Raw genomic sequence first — 23,754 nt, forward strand, 5'->3', positions numbered from 1 at the left:
GGTTTTTAACATTAGATTACTATGGATCTCGAATTTTAAAGTGTGAAAGTTTTCACAGAAGATATATCCATCTGAACTTTGGATAAGTTCGAAGTATAGAAGGTTTTGTTGAAACCTCGTTATATGTTATTCTGGAGTTCTAATTTTCTTGGCGTCCTCTTCATATGCAAACATAGTTCATTATATTTCTTAGAGGGAGGATAGAAGGGAATCAGATTTTGAGAACAACACATCAATAATACAACTTAATGCATTTAAATATTTTGGACAGCCGCCAACGGTTTTGGGAAATGATGTAGAACACGCAAATGTGATACTTGCGAAAGCAATCCGGCACCAACAGATTAAAAAGGACACTAGATACTATACGTGTTTGGCGACCTTTGATGTTTTTGACTTGTCCCATTCTTCCCTCTAGCTTTTTATCTGCTCGCTTTATATTTCGATGTTCAATCATAATTCTTCCAAACCATATACGCATAACTATATTCTCTTGTATTAATTTTCTCGATCCCGATTTCACTTTATTTTAGTATACGAGATCCTCAACAATGTTTGCCAAGCGATTATTGCAGAAAGCAGTTGCAGTTGCTCAGGTATGCCAATTTAATCGGATTTAAAGTATCGACTTTAAGCTTCATTTATACAATGCAATTCCGTATTTATTGAAAAATTGAATTTCTAAAATTGAATCATGAACCACATCAAACTCTAAAATTTATTCAGGTTCATGCATTTGGACTTTTAGTGCGCTGTAAATTAATTGCGGAATGGTCTCTAGAAAAGCAGGGTGTCGATTTCAGAGGCCAGCGTGGAGAGAAATCAATACCATAATAAAATTAGTAGAAACACAAATAGTTTCTAAGTAATTTTTCAGTTAAACAAAGTGAAGGTGATATTTTAGGTCTCATCCTATTTTGGGGGTACCAGGTCCTACTCATAGGATCGGGGATGCTTCTTCACTTTGCCATATATATTATTCAAATTTTCGATTTTGACCTCATGATTGGAAGAAGATCTACACCAGAAATGAAAAAGTATCCTAGGCAATGGGTAAATGCATAACAAAAGTGGCTCAAATATTCGGTGCAGGGACGGTGTAGATTTATCGAGCTTGTCTAGAACATGACCAAACACCCTGGGATTGTCAATCCTTTACTGATTTCAGTAAGAAAATAGTTAACTCGTTCCTTAGTGTGATTTACCCCAGTCCTAGGAGAGATAAGTTGTCGAGTAAATTCTTTGGCGTTATGGCTTACCGATAATTGGAGTTGGTTATAACTTATTCAGTAAAGTAATAAGTTATGTAACAATCATATTTAAGGATCAGTAATTAGTCACTCAGTTAACAAAGGGTGAGATAAGTTCTATTCTATTATTGTTTGCGAGTGACCAAATTAGGTCAATCAGACAAAATGCATATTCAGGAGTAACATCCATTAGGATCACCGAATAAATAGGGGCAGCTCCATGCCGTAAAAGAAAGGAAATATAAGAAAATACAGCAAGTACAAAAAGGAAAATAATGTGCTCTAAGATATGGTCTCTACTAAATTGCCCTCCAGTAGAAGGCCTCTCTCGGTGAACACACAAAGGAATCAAATAAGGCACTAAGTGGACAACATATGGGCAATATCCGTAGACAATAGTGCATTTAATAAATTAATAGGAAAATGATGTGCGAAGGCAATACGCATGACAATAAGTAGTAAGGCAATAAGAGAAAGATGAAGGTATGCAACAATGCAAATTATTAAACAGTGCAAAATGATGTGCAAAGCAATAAACATGCCAATAAGTAAGGTGATAAGAGAAAGATCAATGTATGCAACAATGTAAATTATTAAATAGTGCAATATGCCAACCAATATAAATGTCAAATACAGAAAAGGTGGGGGGAAAAGAGATATGTACATATAGTAGACCTTTTAAGTTTTAGCACAACGATCTCCGCCTTTGATCCTAAATTGAATCCATGCATGAGGTTGAGTTGATTGACTTTTGGGAGTGTTACAACATGTTAAATGCAGTTTTGTTGCAGAGGCAAAAACATCACAAGGGAGATAACTAATGTTGCATATTTTTACACATTTGGATTCCTATTAAAAAATTATGCAATCTCAAAAAATTGGCACCTTATTTTGAGTCTATATGAAAAAGTTATGGCATCTCCAAGTTGCATTACGTAGTATCAGTGACAGTTTTTGCTGGGGCAAAAACAGTCTTAATAGTTTCAGCTGGGGCTGAAAATGTATGACAAAGATGAGGATCAGCTGATAGTTTGGGCCATTGAAGAATTCATCTCATAAATGACAAAATAACAGAGCCAAGACTGACCTGGGGAGTTGAATTGGATCTTCTATCATTTTGCATTGAAGACATTCTAGTTTCTCTTGTCAACTCCTGTGCTCATTCTTTGACACAAATACATCCATTGGGGTATGGAGTGAAGGCATGTAAGAGGTTGGAGAGTGTTTAGAAAGATTACGATTTGAGAATGCTGACTGTATTCCAATTCTCATCCTAGAGAACATGACAATTAAAGGTTGTGTTGGGACTCATAAAATTTGAGTATTTTGAGAGGCCCATTTCAAAATTTTGCTCTGCACTTTCAAAGGACCACCTAATGAGTCAACTTGATAGGCCTATTTTGAAGAAGTGTAAAATGGAGCCAGTTGATTATTAAGTGGTAAAGCCTTGGAATCTTATTGTACACCTTTCATTTGGCCTATGAAGTGTTTTGCAACTTTCAGATTTCAGTTTGGATCAGTTTATCAAGTACACATTTAAGGGGTGAGCTGAAAGTGCATCATAGGTGCAAATGCAGATTTTATTAAGTGGCCTACTTTGAGCGCCTATAACTTTTGCCCAGTTGAGTGTCATGTTGAAATTCAAAATGCATTGTTTTCTATGCATATAGGTGAGTCCACATGCCAAGTTTCAAGTCATAGCCAATCCGTTTGATCAGTTTTCCGAGATGATTTCTTGAGCCACTTTATTCAGTCTTTTGCACTTTCATTGTTGCATCTGTTAAAGTTGTCATTTTCATGAGCTCACCATTTGCACCCAGTCAGCCTTTTGGTCGAACTAAGCATTCTGCGGTCTTCTTTGTACTTCAAAGTATCTATGCCCCAGATTTGGGGATCTACGGAGATCGTTTGATATTTTTAAGAAAGACACTTTGAGGTCTCAGCGCATTGATTTTATCAGGTTCAGAGTGCTGTCAGTACCATTTGGTCATCTTTGACCATTAATATTTCTTCACCCAGGATTCGTTATGAGAAATGGTTTGGCAGAGTGAATGTCAGTATATTAGACAATATGCCCATTAGTTTGCGAAGTCCAGAAAGGTGTTTTGACCAGTTTGAAAATTGCATCTTTGAGTTTAAATGCGAAAATGTGGCATAGTTGCCAGTTAGTTGCAAAACTCAGTTTAATGATCAGAAAACTGTGCTGGTCAACTTCAGAGGCATGTTCAAGGTGCCTGAGGCATTTCAAAGGTCAGTTGCATGAAAACGAATTTTTTTTTAGTCAGACCCACTTTGGGGCCCGACCTGGCTCATGCTCGTGCATTAATTTTATGGCGAAAATGGTCTTAATTCATGGCAATGTATATCAATATTGGCTGGAAATGCACTTTGACAATTTGGTTTCGTGAGAGGCGACTTCATTTGACTTGTTACATATTGACCAATGGACACATATATCCGAAACGCTGCTAAGTCATTTTTAGAGTGGAGATTTAAAATTCTCGATGCATGTCATCAAGTGCAAAAAAGTGAAGAGCATGTCTAAGGCCATAGAAGCATTCAAAACAAACGAAATGGGGCTGCGTGGAGTGGAAACCTTCAGGCTTAATAAACTCTAGGCAAATGCTACTGGCAGGCATAATGCCCAATCTTCCTGGCAGATGGCGCCCAATGGATAAGGGTTCAGAAGTCTCAGCAAATTGATTGCCAGGATCTTGGAAGTTCACTGCTGAAAAATGCCGTGAAGGCTTTTGATCCATTGAAAATAAGATTGGGTGGAACGTTGCAAGACAAAGTCATGTATGATGTTGGAAATTTGAAGCAACCTTGTCATCCTTTTGCAAAAGATGTTTCTCTAATGTTTGGACTTACAGATGGGATGCACTGAATATGTTTTTCAAGAAAACAGAAGGCGATGGCTTTGGAGCAGAAGTTTCAAACCTTTCTGTAGAATGCAATTGGAAGGTGTGAAGTAAATCAACGCACCTTTTGCTAACATCCCCTGCGTTTTGGAGAAGAAGGCGTTAGATTTTCAAGGCAAATGCCATTGGCAGATGTAAAACAAATTCCACAACTTCTGCCAGCATTTTTTCTCCTGGGGGGCAACGTTGAAAAGGCTATAAACTTTCAATGCAAATGCAGTTTGTAGGTGTAATACCAATCCAAGCCTCTCCAAGTGTTTTCCTTCCTCTGCGTGGTGTTTGGGAGGCATAGAAGGTTTTAACAAATGCAGATTAGCAGGTGTAAACCAGCCATATTCCCTCCTCCCTCTGCGTGGTTGAAAGGCAAATAGGAACTTCCAATCAAATGCAATTCGCAGAAGTAAAGCTCCTCTTTGCCGTGGGTTTCCTGCGTGGTTTTTGACTGGAGTGTGGCAGGCAGTGGCAAATGAAAAGGCAGAGACAGTTCTAAACCAAATGCAATTTAGCAGATTCACAGTCTTCTCCTCCCTGCGTGGTTTTGAAATAGACTTAGAAACTTTCTGCAAATGCGATTAGTAGGTGTAAGCTCCCTCCCTGCGTGGTATGAGTAAAGGGCGACATTTAAAGCTTTCAAACAAATGCAGCCCCACAACCCTTGCTATCATGTCTCCCCTGTGTGCAAGGTAAAAGGTGAGGATGAGTTTTAAAGAAGCTTTCAAGCAAATGTGATTGCCAGGCGTAAAACCATTTCCATGGCCATTGGCAGCAGTCCTCCTTGCTGTGCGTGTGAGGTGGAGTATGGAGCATTAAGACTTTAAAGCAAATTCATTTGGCAGCTGTAAAGCCATCATCCCTGCGTGGCTGTTGAAAAAGCCAAAGAAATTTTTAAACAAATGCAAATTGCCAGGTGTATAACCTTCCTCCTCCCTTGGGTGAAGTGTGGCTGTGAATGGCGTTTGAAAAGCCATTAAGTTTTCTGCAAAATGCGTTGGCGGTGCAGACAAAGGCCATTAAATTTTCAAGCAAATGCAAGTTCCAGGCAAAAGCATATATCCCACATTGGCTGTGCATAGGAAATATTTGATATTTAAATGCAAAAGCACACGTATCTATAATGTCTAAAGCATAAAGGCTTTTGACAGAAGTGCTAGCTGGTGACCAGGTAAACCCCACACGTGCACGATTCCCGAGGTAAGCAAATTTTGTAGTAAGAAGGCTAATTAAAGATCGAGCAGGTTGAGGAAGATCGGACAGTGGTCGCTGAGTCGCTATGCGAAGGTGCTCGACCGTTACCCTTCGCGAACCAGCAACAACACGTGCAGAAAAGGGCAGATTAAAGAGCGAGCAAGTTTGAGACGATCGGACGGTTGTCGCTGAGTCGCTATGTGAAGGTGCTCGACCATTACCCTTCGCGAACCAGCGACAAGTGAGCTGGCAGGTCCGGGTGGCTGGTGAGCTGGTGGGTCCCGATGAGGTGGCAGATAAGTGGCGGACAGGTGAGGTGTCGTCCCAGATGGTGCCATGAACGAATCATAGGGTGCCACGTGGCAGGGCGCAGGTTTGAAAATAGGTGAAAAATTAAAGTTAAATGTATAGTCCCAGCTATAGTGTAAAACTCAAAAAATTTAAATGATTGGTCTTCACCCGAGATTAATTCACAGGAGGGGTATTTTTTACCCAAATATACAAGTATTGTATACCGTTGGAAAGCCCTCGGAATGAGGAATTCAGTTCTGCAGTTAGTTTCAATAGATCTCAGATATTTTGAGAGCAGTTTCCACGGGAAGGATGCAAGGAAAATCTTTAGTTGGAAAAAGGGGAAACTTGACAATGTGTTATGCAGATTTTGATCTTTTCCCTCCTCTTTTATTCTCATTTCTTCTCAATTGTAAGGGTTCCCAGTTTTTTGGAATTTTTCTCCAAGGGAGAAATCCGAAATTGTAGGTTCCAGTCTTATGCATTTAATTTTCTTGGTAGTAACTGTTGATGTTCCCATTCTCCTGTCATTGAATAGATGCATTTAGCTGTAAATTTTTAGTTGTAGGTCACATATATGTAAGGCATATATGCAAGTCCATTGGATTGTCTTCAGGCATTCTTCAATTTCAATAAATCCAGTCTTCAAGGGAGTTTGGGTTTGTCCTCCTAAGTGAGTGTAATTTCTGTTCTTAGGCATCCTTTACAGAAAGGATTTAAATTCTATGAGTAGAAATTGTGAATCTGAATTACTATTTGGATATGTATGATCCTTTGATTGAGTTTAGAATGTATTAATGTTAGGCACTAATATAGGGACATCTTTTCAATGAGTTTGATGTGCAGCTCGGATTTCATTTATGGTTACTTGTATTGACTCTATGCCCAGATTGAGGCACTGATCTGTTACAACCAGAGGTTATTTGCAGCATTTAAAAATCAAATCATAATATCTTTTCTTTCTGTTATGTGGTAATGTCCCATCTATCTCAAGCTCCAATGTAGTTGAGAGTCAATGTGAATGTAGCTAGTTTGGAGTACTTTCCTTATTGTTGAGCTATGTTTGAGATTTCTGCTTTAATGGTGATGCTGTGTGTGAGTTTTAGATTGTATTTGAAGTGCATCACAGGTTAACCCGCCTAGGCCTTGCAGAGCCTGAAGAGAAGAAGGATTAATATCCTTGTTAAGCTGGTCCAGTTTGTCTTTTGAAATCATAGTTGAGGTTAGTTACCTTTCAAAATTTGGTTGCAGATTATACTGGTTGCTGATTTTGTTGTTCAACATAAAAAGGAACCAATAGGTTGAAGTCCATTGCCATGAATTCTAGAGATAGTTTAACTACGCTTAATGATTGGATTCATTAGCTGCAACATAATTACAAGTATACAACTCGTTAAGTTTGAGGTGAAGGCATGTAAGAAGTTGGAGAGAGCTTAGAAGGAACTCAAATTGAGAATGTTGAATGTATTCCCACTTATCTTAGAAAATGTGGCAACTAAAGGTTGCAGGTTGATTGCCATGAATTCTATAAATAGTGGCATGGAGTTCACTATGTGTGGGTGTTAGGATGCTAGATTGGTGTTCTAAGAGACCCTTATGAAGGGAACACTTGTACAACTTGATTTACAATTGATTCTTTGTCGATTTCTTTTCCCTCATTGGGTTTGCCCGTGGTGAATCACTCATTTTGATGTTTCTTTAATGTGATGTTGTTTCTATTGCTTGCTTATGCTATTTCCTTGCAAGGTTCTAACATCTCATAGTACAAGTAGATAAGAATGAGCTATATCAGTGATTCACAAGGATAGTTCTTGTTATTCACAACTTGTAATTGTTGGAATTGACCTTACATAAGCATACTCTTGGTCGCACTATGGTTTTGTAGATTGATTAAGCTTTCACATGTGCATAGTAGCATGATGTAGAGTATGAAGGATTAACCCTTGAATAATGAATGCATGGTGTTAGAAATCAGTCAAAGGTGCTGTAGAAAAATCATAGTTTGCAACCTTAAAAGTCATTCAACTAAGCATAGAACTTGCGAGCAACATAGTATTGGAAACAAATCCATGTTAATGGATAACACAATGAAACATCCATGTTTATTACAGTTCAGATGTTTTCAGAGCGGTTTTCCTTGAGCCTATAGGGGTTTGCTAACACATTTTAGATTGGTGTATTTACTTCCATTGATTGATTACAAGGAGTTGCAAGTTTTTGTTGCATGGTAGATTTATGGAGAAACCTCTTAAGAGAGCATAGAATGAATAACTCAAATAAATAAACCAACAAATTTAAAGGGAAAATAGAGAACTAAGAAGACATGTCAACACTTGAAAGAAGAGAATGAGAGTTGCAAGATAGATTGGAAATCCATGGAAGAAATTTCATGGGAATCATTTAATTGCAACCAAAAGGAGAGCAATTGGTCAAGTTCCAAGAATATGGTGGAAGAAAGGAAAATTAAGAGTCAAACATGTTAAGGAGACCAACCTATTGTGCCTTGCACACACTCCCCGTCATCGATAGGGTCCCCCTTGTTGCCTGCCTCTTCGAGGTCCTGCATAGGAATTTTGCCTAGTTGGCAGAGTAAGATGCGAGAGTTTGGAAGAATGAGCTAATTTGGAATTTCAAACTGGTCAAGGATCCTAAGTCCTGGAGGTAACAAAGCGTGAATTAAGTCTCGGGGAAGTTCTTCGGAAAAGATTACAAACTTTACAGGCCAAGTTATTTTTGAATGTTAGACTTAAAGGGCGAAAACTTTAAAAAAGTCAAGGTCTTAGATTTTACTCCAAAAGGCCGAAAACTTTAAAAAAGTCAAGGTCTTAGATTTTATTCCAAAAGGCCGAATTGTGCCTTAGGGGGTTCAACTTACAATTCACTTGCAAGCGAACTCTCTCTCAAGCAAAAATCGAATCAAAGGGCAAAAGTCGACATTTTTGCAGGAAATTAAAAAATCGCCCATTTCCCTGAAAATGCTCGAGTTTCTCCCTTGATTAAATGCAAGAAACAAACAAAGACAAAGAAGTTCGGCGTTTTTGATTAATTTGTGAGTTTTGCAAACAAAGCCAAAGGCAAAAATCTTTCATTTCTCTCCAAAGGGCCGAGTTTGGAAAAGAAGAAAGGCTCACGATTTTGCTTTCAAGCCCGAGTTTGGACGTATAAAGTGAATCTTTCATTTTATTCCAAATGGCCGAGTTTTGTCCATAATAGTTAAGTGCGTTTGAAGATGCAAAGTCACACCCTTTCTTTTCCTTCAAAATCCCGAGTTTGCATTTCGCCTAAAAACCCGGACTTCCGTCCTAGGCGAGTTGGCCAAGTAAAAAGAGCTTGCAAAGTGCCTAAAAGGGCCGAGTTTTTCCAAAAGGGAGCGATTTTGTCATTTTGTTTCAAAAACCTAAGTTTGGGCATAAAGGCGAACCCTGCGACTTTATAATGAAGGCGAGTCTTTCAATTTTTCTCCAAGGCCTGAGTTTGGAGTGATGGACGTAGTTTGCATTTCTCTTGAAAATCCCGAGTTTGCATTCACCCTTAGTTGATCGCCCAAACAAAGCAAACACGTTAGAGGGAAAGTTTGTTTGCATTTGCCCTAAAGAAGCCGAGTTTTTCGTATTTTTCCAAAAGGCATGAGTCCTGCGATTTTTGCAGGCAAGGAAGGAGGCAAATCAAACAAAAAATCGCACATTTACATTTAAAGGTTGAGTTTGGCCAATCAAAAGGGGAGCTTTTTTTAACAAAGTCTCACATTTCGGCCTAAAAGGCCGAGTTTTACCCTTTCATTGAATCGGCCAAGAAAAAAGAGAAAAGAGGGGATTCAAATTAATTTAAAAAGTGAATATTTTTTATTTTCCCCTCTTATCCGCCAAAACGAAGCCTGACATTACGTTGGAAAAATTTAATTTTTGTTAAAATCGTTTATATTTTTCGAGGTGATTGATTCAAGTCGAAATTGATTGTTTGTAGATCGACGTCATTGGGAAGAGCTAAGGTGGCAACCTAAAGCACAGATTGAGGATAGGATCGTGTTCGAGTCGGGTGATGAAGATGATGACGCACAAAGACTACCATAGGGCGGTGTCAATGAAGAACATGTTGTGGGGTAGAGGCAACCACAACACGAAAGGACCAAGGAGATGATATTTCAAGTCTTTGGAGAGCAGTGGTATACGCAGAATGCTACGAATATATACACACTCAGAAACCACTCAAATTATACAGCTGGAATTGATTCTAGAAAATCAGTTTGTAAAACTTAACTGTTTTAATGTATAAATGGCTACCTGTGGGCCCCTTTTAATGTATTTAAAGCAAGGGGGGTACACAAGTCAGTTATTCCTCAGCTACCTGATCGATTGAATTGATGCCAAATAGTTGCCAGTAGCTGGAAAAGTGGCTGGGAGGACATTTGAAGATAACTAGGCATGGGTTAAAGCTTCCAAGTTTCTAGAAGGTAGATTGCAGTTGTTGGATACTTTCAAACCTGGCCCTTGATTTGAATTGTAAAATCTATAAAAGGCAGGGCCTCTCTCATTGTAAAGGGTTAGATTTTTAGCAATTAGAGTTTTTAGGAGTTAGATTTTAGAAGTTAGATACAGTTTGCAAGTTAGAAGTAGAATAAAATAGGACTGCTGAAAGAATTTGTTGTAATAGTAGTTGAAATCAATATATGAACATTGAAGTATGGTGTTGGTTATTTTGGTTTTCTTCTGTTTGCATGGTTTCCCTTTAGCTGGTTAGAATTAGAGTTTAGTGGTTTTAATGGTGAAGTGTGGGGGGTATTTGATGAGGTTTCCGGTTCATACCATTGGGGGCCTGTTGATTGCAGGTCACTGTGTATGGTTAGTCTGAATCCAAAACTGTGCTTAGTTCAACTGTGGGTATTTGTCTCAGGCTGCGCCAGAATTGGGTGCCTGGATGAATCTTCGTAGTTTGAAAATCAATTTATCCTTTGGAGTTTGCACTGTTCTTGTCAAGTTGTGAGGGTGTCTCTGGTGAAACAAGGATTAGTTATTTGAAATCTGTCTACCCGCAACGCCAACCATTACCATCACTGTACTTAGGATTCCTAAACCCTTCTCTTTTTCTATTTATTTCCTAGTCCGAGAATTGCAGCATCGTTAGATGCAGACCAACTTGTTGTAAACGTAAGCCCCTTGTGTTACCAGCAAAACACATCAAACCGTTGAGTTATCCCATAGTCAAGACCTGACATTTGGAACCTTGAGGTTGCCCCCTTTGATCATCTAAAACAGCATTAGGGATTTCCTTATTCAAGAGAGGATAGGATACTCAACATTCTATTCTGCGTTGACCGAAGAGAGTTGGGAATCCGACTTTAGCCACGTCAACACAACCCAAACCCAATGAGGTATGCAAAGTATGCATCCCACCATATGCTTTTACTTCCATTAAAGAATCAAATGAATCATTTGATGCATTTGAAAAGTACGTGAAATGAATTGACTCTATCTTGACTCTAAGTTGATTCTAAAGATGGGGTCTTCTTCTTCAGTCTCCACATCAAATATGGAATTTACACAATATCCCACCATTTGCTCAATTTTTTCCACATTGTCACATGGGTGACATTCTTCTCTTTCTACTTTTGTTCAATTACTCTTTGGATCACATTAATGTGCAGTTTCATCCACTCGACGTGGTCCCATCATTCATGATTTTGGGGATGAAAGCATAACAAGCTTTCTCCATCTTCATCTCTCTTAAGGACTCTTTTCTTGATGTCAAACACACCTTATAATCGCTGTTTACTTCTTCCCTATTGTCCTTCAGTGGACTAAATGTATACTTTCTCCCATATTTCTCAAGAGAGTAGGTGTTCATCCTACTATCATGCATAGTCTTTCTTTAAAATAGCTAAGACTTTCCCGATAAAATCTGACAAACAATTATGGGCATTATATCACACAAAACTTCATCTTTATATTAACTAATCTGAAGGTTTACTAAATGCTGCTCACAAAACAAGATTTGATGTCCCGTTTGTAACCATGAAACCTTATATGGGTTTGGGTGTTCAACCTTCTTCATCCCAAGCTTTTTGACTATCTAATTCAACACACTAAATTCTTTATGTTTCTGTTGTCCACTATGACCTTGCAGCATTTATCTCCAGATTTGCATACAGTTTTAAATAAATTCGTACTTTGCATTGGCTTGTTCTCCTCCTTAGTTGTTTTGAACAACACTCTCTGCATTATGGAAGATTCTCCTTGCTTTGGTTCTTTTGTGCACTTGGGTGAAGCAACACTCTCCTCATCCGCTTGCATGATGTGATTTCTTGCCTCATTTCTTTTACCATGAAACCTTATATGGATTTGGGTGTTCAACCTTCTTCATCCCAAGCTTTTTGACCATCTAATTCAACACACTAAATTCATTATGTTTCTGTTGTCCACTATGACCTTGCAGCATTTATCTCCAGATTCGCATACAGTTTTAAATAAATTCATACTTTGCATTGGCCTGTTCTCCTCCTTAGTTTTTTTGAACAACACTCTGCATTATGGAAGATTCTCCTTGCTTTGGTTCTTTTGTTGACTTGGGTGAAGCAACACTCTCCTCATCCACTTGCATGATGTGATTTCTTGCCTCATTTCTTCTACCACTGTCCTGTTGTCTATAGCATTTGTCCATGAATCCTATTCTTCTTCCTCTGCCATTGTAGTCTCTTCCTCCTTTGTTTTGATTATAGTCATTGTTTTGAGAATTGCTTGACTCTCCTTGTGCATGCTGTCTTCTATTATTGTTTGATTGTTGTCTTGTTCTAGAGAACCTTCCTCTTCTTGAATTATTCTGCTATCTTCTAGACAACTTCTATTCTGTGACCAATTTGCCTCCTCTACCGAATCAATTCATAGAATACTCATTTTGTATTGAATGTTGGTTTTCAACCCATTCAAATATCTGGCTACTTTTTCTCTATCCATTTCATGGTGTCTTGATTTGATTAACATCTTGCAGAATTCCTTAGTGTAGTCCTTTACGCTCATTTCCTTTTGTCTTTAGCTTTGAAACTTCTTCAATAGCTTCAATTCATAATCTCTAGGAAGAAATTTTCCCTTCAATTTTGTGACCATTTGATTCTATTATGTGATTTCACTTGCTCGTTCATCACTCTTTTACTTTGCAACTCTCTCCACCAAAGGGGTACATGCCCCTTGAGTTTGGTTCATGCCATGTTCACCCTGTGAGGGCAATAGATATTTTTATATTCAAAATACACTTCTAACTCATAGATCCAATCAATTACTTATTTGAATTCCAAGAACCAGAAAAGCTAGGGACTTCCATCATGTTTCTTCTGCCAATTTGCATAAGAGCTCTCAGGAAATGATCTTCTCCTCCGTTCAAAGGTTGCTCTTCTTCCCTTGCTCTCTCTTCCATTTCAGCTTCTTCACTACCATCTCCATTTTTAGGATTTCTTATGGGGTTAACTACCAAAGCACCATCTCATTTCAAAGTAGCTCAAACATCTCCTCCATTTTCTTCATTGCAGGAACTTTTCTTCTTGGAGGCATATTACCATAAATAAATAAAGTACACAATTCAATTATCCCAAATCTAAAAATCTGGATAAGACACTTTGCACAGCAAACTATTCCTTCTCTGATACCATCCAGTGCCTCTCTCCCACAACTTTTTGCAGTTACAAGGCTTCCTCATGCCTATAACAAATCAATTAGAACCTCACAAGACACCCAACTAACAAAACCTTGCTTTGATACCACTTGGTGCAGTCTAGGTGAGGGGTCCAATGAAATACAGCCTAACCTAGCAACCTAAACAATTGTCAGTCAACACTCTTTGCCAAATGGAAACAACAACATTCCCTGTATTGATTCTAAAAATTGCCATTTAAATGACTTACAATCATGTTTATAACAAACCTAAACTATTACACAAAATGGAAAAATCTGTTCTATGCCTTGATATAGATTATAATTTGATTTTTTTGGTTTGGTTAATCTTTAGTTTTTCCTGTTTCTCCCAATGTCTCTCTGTTCTCCAAATGGTTCGCCTCTTCGCTATGCCCCCTGCTTAGCCGTTATTGGGTAATGATCCTGAATCATCAAAAATTGATTGTTCATCTTCTAGGACAATTTCTCTTCATGCTGTGCCATTATCAAACAATATAACTTGGAGTTTGAAACTCCTATTTGATTCCAGATGAGTCTTGCCACATCATTTTGGTAAAAAACCTTGAACTCCATCTGCTTGATTCTTACTAAAACCACTTGATGATTTCACATGCCAAGTCTTTGACCATATTTCAATATTTTTTTGGCTGAGGAGCATTCTTTTGGCAAGGTATGTTGGCTTGTATTTTTTGGCCCTACCAAGTTACTGCAGAGTCTGAGTCTTGTTTCTTTGGTTTTGATGGTATCTGTAAATGTATATTCAATTTACAATTTGAAGAACATGTTATATATATATGCAATGTAATGTATTATTATTTCTTTGTTGATTCACAATATAATATTTCTGATTTTGCTTTTCTGCAGATGGAGAGAGAACATTAATGAATTTCTATGCCACTCCCACAATGTTCCATCGGTGTATATATACCAATGAAGGGGGACCGATCAAGAGATACCTTGATCGGTCATGTCCTTTGGACATGATCGACCAAGATATCCCTTGGTCGGTGCCTCTTCTTAACCAATCCTAATCGGTTTCATTTGCAAGATATCATTCGGTTGGTAATATAAACAATGTGCAATCACCGATGGTTAATAACCGATAATGAATCGGTGGCAATGCATGATGCAACCGATTGTAATCGGTAATAAACAAGTTTGTTATGACAGATAAACAAATGCATTAACCCGATTATAGCCCGATAATCATTTCTTTATGAAGCCCGATAATCATATGCAAATTTGGACTATCAAATGATAGCCCGATAATGGATCGGGTTTAGAACAAAAAACCCCGATTCATTATCGGTACTATCAGATGATAGTAAGTACATAATTAGTTTCATAAATGAAGGAAGTTATAACAGAATTAAGGAGAGCATTTATAAATATTAGATAAAGGAATAGTTAGAGATGTCTTATCTTGCCGAAGCTATTATGCATCAACACTCCCTCTTAGCTTGGGAAGATAAATATCAGATAAAGCATCCAGCATCACATTTCTCTTGATAACCAGAATTCCTTATATAGTTTATAATCTCAATCTCCAAGGGTTCACATCACCTAAACATATGACATGAAGTATCATCAAAGCATATGATACAAGAAAGTTGAAGAAACCATATCACCTAAGTACGTGACATGGAGTATCACCTAAACATGTGATACAAGAGATTCATCACCTTGTGATGACAAGATATCACCTAAACACGTGATATCAATATTGCCTAAGCACGCAATACTTAAGGATAAACACATGAGAATAGTTAAATTCTCAACTTATCCAAGTTGTGGTATGTGCACTAACATTTTATCCAAATGTTTTACCACAACACAATCATGGCACATCCATGGCATACCAGAGATCCAACATGATAACTGGTTTGAACATCATAAGATCATCACCTTATAATGTCTACATACAAATGTTCATTATCTGAGAGATTGTCACCTCTTAGACATGAACACAGGGGGTTAAAGTCCTAACATGACACAGAAGTTTACACATTAAACATCTTATTGATATGCAAGTACAGATTACAAAGCAAATTTCCTTTCTATCATACCTAAACCTTTTCTGAAATGATCAACCGTCACTTTGGAAAGTGGTTTGGTCAGAATATCTGCAATCTGATCTCCTGTACAAACATATTCCAATTGGATCATATTTTTGTCTACCATATCTCGCACATAATGGTATGGAATCTCAATGTGCTTGGATCTGTCATGGAACACTGGATTTACTGAAAGTTTTATGCAGCTTTGGTTGTCTCAATGGATAACAGTAGGTTTCATAGGTTCACCAAACAATCCCACAAGCATCTTCCTAAGCCACACAGCCTCTCGGGCAGCCATGGAAGCTGCAATGTATTCGGCCTCGATGGAACTCTGAGCTACAAAAGACTGCTTTCTGTTGATCCAAGATATCATGGCTGAACCTAAACTGAAGCAGCATCTTGAGGTGCTTTTCCTGTCAGTCACACTTCGAGCCCAATCTGAATCTGTGAATCCGTGTAGATTTAGATCAACTTTCTCATATTTGACGCCAAGGTTTTAAGGTGCCTTGTAAATATCTCATAATGTGTTTTACTGCAACTAGGTGTATCTCCTTTGGCTCACACATAAACTGACTCCAAGCATTAACTGCATAACATATATTTGGTCTTGTGTTTACCAGATACATCAGGGACCCAATCATTTGCCTGTATTGAGTAGGATCAGTGGGTTGTGACTCTGCTGCTGGTTTTTATCGGAGAGGTAATGGGTCTGTAGTTTAGCATTCCAAATCTCTTCAAAATGTCCAAGTTATACTTGCCTTGGTTTAGAATAATGTTATCAGAATTCTGCCATACTTCCAAGCCTAGGAAGTAATGAAGGAGTCCCAAGTCCTTCATATCAAATTCTTTAGATAGATCTTTCTTGCATTGATCTATGAGGTGATCTTCTCCATCCCTGGGAGCCTGTTTAAGCCCATAGAGAGCATTCTTGAGTCTACACACATGAGACTCTGCATAATGAATTTCAAACCCTTCAGGTTGCTCTAGGTATACTTCTTTTGAGATCTCACCATTAAGGAATGCTGTCTTAACATCCATTTGATGTGCTTTCCATCCCTTTGCTGCTGCAATGGCTAGTACAGCTCTTATTGAGGTATATCTGGCTACAGGTGCAAATGTCTCTTCATAATCTATTCCTTCCTTTTGAGAGAACCCTCTAGCTACAAATATGGCCTTATGTTTTTCAATATTGCCATCTGCAACATGTTTGATCTTAGAAAAAAAAAGGCATTTAGAAGAAACAACAAATTTTCTAGTTGGCTTAGGAACAATCTCCCAAACATCATTCTTCATTATGGATTGATACTCCTCAGACATAGCATCCTTCCATACTTGATGTTTAAGTGCATCTGATACATTGTTGGGTTCAGTTTTAGAAAGATCATTCATAAGTGCAACATAGCTAGTGAATTTGTTAGGCCTTTTGCTTTCTTTGAAGGTTCCTGAAGGAGCAGCAAACCTATGAGCTTCTTCTACAGTTTTGGTGGCCCATAGTGGTCTTTTCTTGAGATTTTCTCTAGGTGGGTTTTGAGTTTCACCTTCAGTTTCCTCAAGATTCTCCCTTTGAAGCTCAGGAGCAGGATCTTCATCTATGTTAGGGGTAGGGATATAGGCTTCAGATTCTATTGAGCTTTGGGCTCTTTTGAAGGCTAAGTCCTCTTTAAAGATTACATCCCTACTTAGTTCAATATTCCTTTGACCAAATATATAGATTCTGTAGGCCTTGGAGGTTTCACTATATCTTACAAGTATTCCCCTTTTTCCAGAAGGCTCTGGTTTTAGTCTTTTCTCTTTAGGTATATGAATATAGACAGGACACTCAAATATCCTAAGGTGGCTGATATCTGGCTTTATTTTAGTAAAGACTTCCTCAGGAGTTTTGTCTTCAAGGTGGGAGTGAGGACATCTATTTTGTATATATACAACAGTGCTTGTTGCTTCTGCCCAAAGATTGGTATTTAGATTTTGATCAAGAATCATGGCTTTGGCAGCTTCTACAATTTTCCTACTTTTCCTTTCAGCTACCCCATTTTGTTGACGGTTATAAGGTATTGTAAGCTCCCTCTTAATTCCAGTGTTTTTACAAAAAATGTTTAAACAAATCTGAGGTGTATTCCCCCCCATTGTCAGTTCTTAAAGTTTTAATTTTGTTTCTTGAGTAGTTTTCTGTTAGTGATTTAAATTCTTTAAACCTATTGAGGATCTCTTCTGATTCTTTACACTTCAAAAAGTAGATCCAAGTTTTCCTAGAGTAGTCATCAACAAATATTACATAATACAAAAATCCCCCTAGAGAGGGTACGGACATAGGTCCACAGAATGAACTAACTCCAAAAATTTGCTTGTTTTCCTAGTACTATTTTGGAAGGCACCCTTAGTATTTTTACCTAGGGCACATCCCTTGCATGCCCCTGAATGATATTGCTTTAACTTGGATAGACCTGTGACAAGGTTTCCCATTGATGATAAAGTTATAAAATTCAGGTGGCCTAGTCTTCTATGCCAAACTTCATTAGCATCTGTGGCTTCATGGATTAGGGCTAGGTTGGGCTCTGTGCACAGCTCATACAAATAGCCTTGTCTTTGACCAATGGTTTTAGCTTTCTTGATAGAAGAATTCCTTGGCCAAGCCAACACTCTGTTGTCCATGAAGGTCACTCTGTATCCATTATCCTCTAGTGCTGATATAGAGACTAGATTTCTCTTGATGCCAGGGACATATAGTACTCCTTTGAGTTGCAATTATATGCCTGTCTTCAGTTTGATGGTGCAGGTTCCAATTCCTCTGACTGGATGTGTGGAGTCATCTCCGATGGTCACTTCCTCATCATTCTCCTCTATCATGCAGTCTAGCACTTCTCTAAACCCTGTAATGTGTCTGGATGAGCCACTGTCGATCACCCATGAGTTAACCTTGTTTGAAGCTTGGTTTGTCAGTGCTGAGTAGAGTACATAATTCTCAGAATCATCTTTTCCTTTAGTTTTTCTTGCCTTGGCAAATGTAGCTTGTTGTTTGGCTCTTTCCGGACACTTAGCAACATAGTGTCCGAACTTGTCACACCTGTAACATTGAATATGTGACAGATCCTTCTTTGAAGTGTTCTTGCCTTGACGACCTTTCCTCTTCCTAAACTGCTTCTTTTTGTTTTTCTTGTTAGAGTTTGTGTTTAGAACTTGCAGATCTTCATCTATATTCTTTTGTTTTATTCCTTTCTTATTCAACCTTGATTCCTCTTGGAGACAATCATCTCTTAATCTTTTAGACTTTGGATATTTGGACCTTTCACTGATGCCTTGGATGAATGTGTCCCACACACTAGGTAACCCATCTAGAGCAATGAGTGTTAACTCTTTGCTTTGGATCTCGTATCCAAGGGTTGCTAGTTCATCTCTTAGGGTTGATATCCGCATGAAGTAAGCATTGACCGACTCCCCTTTGTTCATGGCTATATGATTGATCTCTCGTTTTAAGGCCAGAGTTCGACTTGCATTTGATATCTCAAATGTGTTTTCAAGTGCGTTGAACATTTTATAGGCCGTCTCATGTTTCTTTATGATGGGCATTATGTTATTTCTCACCCCATCAACTATTATCTTAATAGCCTTTTCATTTCCCTCTATCCATGCTGCTTTGTCAGGTTCAATCTCAGGTTGTGCATTTTCAGTTTGAACAAATGAATCCACTTTATTTTCTCTTAGGATCATTTTGATTCTGAATTTCCACACTGAGAAGTTATCTCCTCCTTCAAGTCTATCCTCAAATCTGATAGCGCTTGCCATTAGAGAAATGTGATGTTGGGTATAAGCTAGTTCTTAAATTTTCCACAAAATTGAATAGCCTCAGGTTCGATTAACTATAGCTCTGATACCATGTAAATGCATATTCAATTTACAATTTGAAGAACATGTTATATATATATGCAATGTAATGTATTATTATTTCTTTGTTGATTCACAATATAATATTTCTGATTTTGCTTTTCTGCAGATGGAGAGAGAACATTAATGAATTTCTATGCCACTCCCACAATGTTCCATTGGTGTATATATACCAATGAAGGGGGACCGATCAAGGGATACCTTGATCGGTCATGTCCTTTGGACATGATCGACCAAGATATCCTTTGGTTGGTGCCTCTTCTTAATCGATCCTAATCGGTTTCATTTGCAAGATATCATTCGGTTGGTAATATAAACAATGTGCAATCACCGATGGTTAATAACCGATAATGAATCGGTGGCAATGCATGATGCAACCGATTGTAATCGGTAATAAACAAGTTTGTTATGACAGATAAACAAATGCATTAACCCGATTATAATCGATGATAACAATTGTGTGAAGTCCGGTAACTAAATGTGTTAATCTGATTATAATCGGTGGCAATCAAAATATGTTATAGCCCGATAATCATTTCTTTATGAAGCCCGATAATCATATGCAAATCTGGACTATCAAATGATAGCCCGATAATGGATTGGGTTTAGAACAAAAAACCCCGATTCATTATCGGTACTATCAGACGATAGTAAGTACATAATTAGTTTCATAAATGAAGGAAGTTATAACAGAATTAAGGAGAGCATTTATAAATATCAGATAAAGGAATAGTTAGAGATGTCTTATCTTGCCGAAGCTATTATGCATCAACAGTATCATCATGGCTGGTTATTCAAATGTGATTTGTATTTGTAAATGCAGGAAAAGAAAAAATTAATTGTGTAAACAGTTGTTTAGGAACTCAGAAGGGTTTTAGGTAAATTTCACTTCGAACGGTGAAATTGATTTGTATTTTGTTCTATTGTTTAAACAGCACTTCAGTAAATGGGAGAGTATGAGAGATGCTGGAATATTTTCATTATTTTCTGTTTATAATGTTTCAATAATCCAATAAATGGAGGTTATTCTTATTAAGGATATTGTAACAAGTATTATCTTCAGATGTTATGAACTTGGCTGATTGCTTTAGTTTGATTGTTTTTCTTTTCTGTACTATCTAAAACAAATTTATAGTAGCCCTTTGGAATAATTTGTAAGTACTAACAATGTTATCTTTTAATTTAGGTGAACCAATCTGGTTTACTACAAGGGGGTTTGAGACCAGACGATTTGAATTTACATGTAACGTTGCACTATGGAATTCCATCAACATCATCTCTCTTATCCTTTGATCCCTTTCAACGAATTTTAGCTGTGGCAACATTGTAAGTTTCATGTAGTCTTTATTATTACTTCCTTCTCGTCTCTATGCAGGATTTCATTTGTTTGGCTTTTAAGTTTTTCATGAGGAATTAAATTATTATGCTTGTTATCTGTTATATAAGATGCCATGCTTGTTTGTTTCATGTTGCCATTGAGAACTTCTAGTTCCTTAACATAACCCTGTAGGAGAATTTATTAGATTGCACCAAATTATAGGCAATTTGAATCACAAAAGTCAATTTAACATTTTGTCTGAAAATGACAGACACCAAATTTTGGCTGAGGTCAATTTCATATGCATAAAAAAATCTCAAATCCAATAGAATCTAATTTTATAAAGCTTATTTTTTTTTTATTACTAAATTTCAGAAAACTATGTTTTCATATGGTTCATTCTTGTGAACAGAATTTTTTGAGTAAATAGTAAAAATCCATCTACAACTAATTGCACACAACCAGCATTATTTATATGGATTGTTGCTGGCTAAATTTATTACTCGTGTCGCCAATCTTAAGATTTCAATGTGATTTTTAAAATCTGTCTATACAAGTATATACATGATTCAATCAGTAATAAATTGCATATAAAAGATTCGGCAACCTTTTACTGAAGGAAATTAGAAACTGAAGGATTGTTGATTTGTGGTATGCTGGTTGGGGCGCTGCTGTGCTTAGATCTCATTTTCCAAGCTTAAGCACATAAGTCAGCATCTGTTATGGGCTTTTCAAATAAAAAAATGTAATACACCTTTGCTTAGCTTTGCTGGGATATCTAATGCTATTTTGGGTGTCTAGTGGTTGCACTCATTAGGGAAGTATTCTTAGAACTTCCAAACCATGGAATTGAAACTCAAAGTTGATGGGAAAAAGTGGTCGTAAGAGGTATTTCAAGTGGTGCTCCCAGGATCGTGATGGCTAAGAGGATGGAGATATCTTTAGACATGGTGATGTTGCTCAGGCAACCTAGTGTTTGATTTCTTCCAAAATCCCTTTTGATGGTGATGAGCAGTATCATGTGGATATCCAATTTGTGTTGAATAAGCACGGTGTGTTTTTCAATAACCTTCCTTTTGAGAGACTTCCGGATAGGGGGTTTTAAGCATGTGATCGAGCTAGAGGAGCGCTCTAAACCCATTATTACTACTTATCGACATTTGAAGAGATTCAAAGAGTCGACTCATAAAACGATTAAGGAGTTATTGGATACAAGACACATCATGCCTAGCTCAAGTCCCTTTGCTTCTTTAGTTGTTTTGGTGAAGAAGAAAACATGGTTCTATGTGGATGCGCACTTAACAAAATGACCATAAAAAACAAGTATCCAATTTCCAGGATGAATGAGCTCTTGGATGAGTTGCTTGGTGCAGTCTATTTTTCAAAGACGAATTTTCATTCTAGATACCATCAGATCAGAGTTTGAGAGTAGGACATTCACAAAACAACATTTAGTTGTCATTATGGTTATTGTGAGCTCTTGGTCATGCCCTTTGGTTTGACTAATGCTCCCGCTACCTTTTAGTCTTGCATGAACAAATTTTCAATAAGCAGCTGCAAAAGTTTTTACTGGTATTCTTTGATGATATTCTTAACTTCAACAAGACATAGGAGGATTACCTTAGGCACCTTGATGAGTTGTTGGGCACCATGGAGGCACAATCTTTGTTTGCTAAAGCTTCCGAGTATGAGTTTGGGTTGACAGAGATACTTTACTTGGCATGTGATCAGTGTGAATGGAGTGAAGGTCCATCAAGAGAAGATTCAAGTCATATCGGATTGGCCACTGTCGAGGACATCGACAGAATTGAGGGGATCCTTCGATCATGCAGTTACTATTGTAGGTTTGTGAAGGCGTTCTCTTAGCTTGGTGAACCTCCTACAAATCTCACTAAGGGAAGAAGGGAGCTTTCAAATGGACAGAGGAGGCTCAGTGCACATTTGATAAACTTAAGGAGGTAATGAGAACTGCCTTGTTTTGGCATTACTTGATGTCTCTTAGCCTTTTGTTTTGGAGTGTGATGTTTAAGGTGAGGGGATTGGAGTAGTACTAATGCAAAACATGCACCCAATTGCCTATGAGACAAAGAAGTGGTCATGTATTTTGATTCATGTAGTCATTCTTTTGCAGCATCTCATTGAGCTCCTAATGCAATCTTGCCATTTCGACATTTGTACATCTCTTGGAATCACATTTTGTAATCGTTTTCTTTCATTTACAGTTTTATAGCTTATTTCTCTCATAGAAAGATCTTGGTTATGTATCTATTTCAGATTTCTAACATGGTATCAGAGCTTTGGTTTTATGAGTTTTGAGTACTTGATTCCTAATTAAGAGATTGGAGTTTTTTGTATGATCTTGCGAATTCTTGTATGCTCTTCTCTTGTGTTTCATATGATTGTGAGAATCAGAATGGGTTTACAAAGATCATTTAATCTTATATTTGCATGTGTTTTCTTGGTGAGATCTACTGATTGCAACTATTCTGGCTATTATGGACACACTTTTGGCTATCCCATTGCATTTTGGAAGCTGAAGAAAGTCAGATCTGACTTTTGTTTCACTCAATTTGTCCACCATATGACACAATAGCAAACAAGGGCTTCAAGCTCAGATCTGGTAAACAACTTTTTATTGGAGCAATTTTTTAGCCCACATTGATACTTTTATTACATTCGGAAGGTCCATAAACCCCTATTTTCATATAAAATCTGTCCATTTTGAATGAATTTGATTTTTTGAAAATTTTTAGTTGGAAAAAAGGTCGTCACTGTAGACTAAATTGAACCATATTTTCAAAAATTCATAACTTTTGATCCAGAAGTCATTTTTTTGCAAAGGAGATATTGTTAGAAAGCTAGATATGAGCACTTTCCATCCACACTAGTTTTGATCAGAAATTTTGTCATTTTTTGCTAGGTATTGCAGGTTGAAGTTGTTTGTTGCTTTTTTTTTTTCAACATGCCATAACTTTTGCCTCAAAGCTCCGTTTTTTGAAAACAAATAGTCATTAGAAAGGTATTGAAGAATACTACACAGGTATAGGATCATTTTTTCTAGAATTTGTCTTAGGTTCAATTTGTATCAAAATTTGTAATTTTCTCCATTGTGAGCCTATTGAGCTTTGTAATTTGGTACAAGCCTTATAATTGCACTAATCATAAAGTACCAATATTGTAATACCTTGTGGTGTG

General features: G+C 37.5%; 1 protein-coding gene across 4 annotated transcripts in view; it reads left to right on the forward strand.

Moving 5' to 3' along the window:
* The first annotated feature begins 324 nt into the window (after nt 1–324).
* LOC131062006 (uncharacterized) overlaps nt 325–23,754 on the forward strand; it is a 334,716-nt gene continuing 311,286 nt past the window's right edge. For 2 of the 4 annotated variants that reach the window (XM_059216662.1, XM_059216661.1), the window contains exons 1-2: nt 325–596; nt 20,428–20,567. In XM_059216662.1, coding sequence (XP_059072645.1) covers nt 552–596; nt 20,428–20,567 — 185 coding nt within the window. In that variant the 5' untranslated portion in view covers nt 325–551. The remainder of the gene's footprint in view (nt 597–20,427; nt 20,568–23,754) is intronic. The other 2 variants (XM_059216660.1, XM_057995848.2) reach the window with 2 other exon arrangements.

This window comes from Cryptomeria japonica, chromosome 2 (genome assembly GCF_030272615.1).
Source record: "Cryptomeria japonica chromosome 2, Sugi_1.0, whole genome shotgun sequence".
NCBI lineage: Eukaryota > Viridiplantae > Streptophyta > Pinopsida > Cupressales > Cupressaceae > Cryptomeria > Cryptomeria japonica.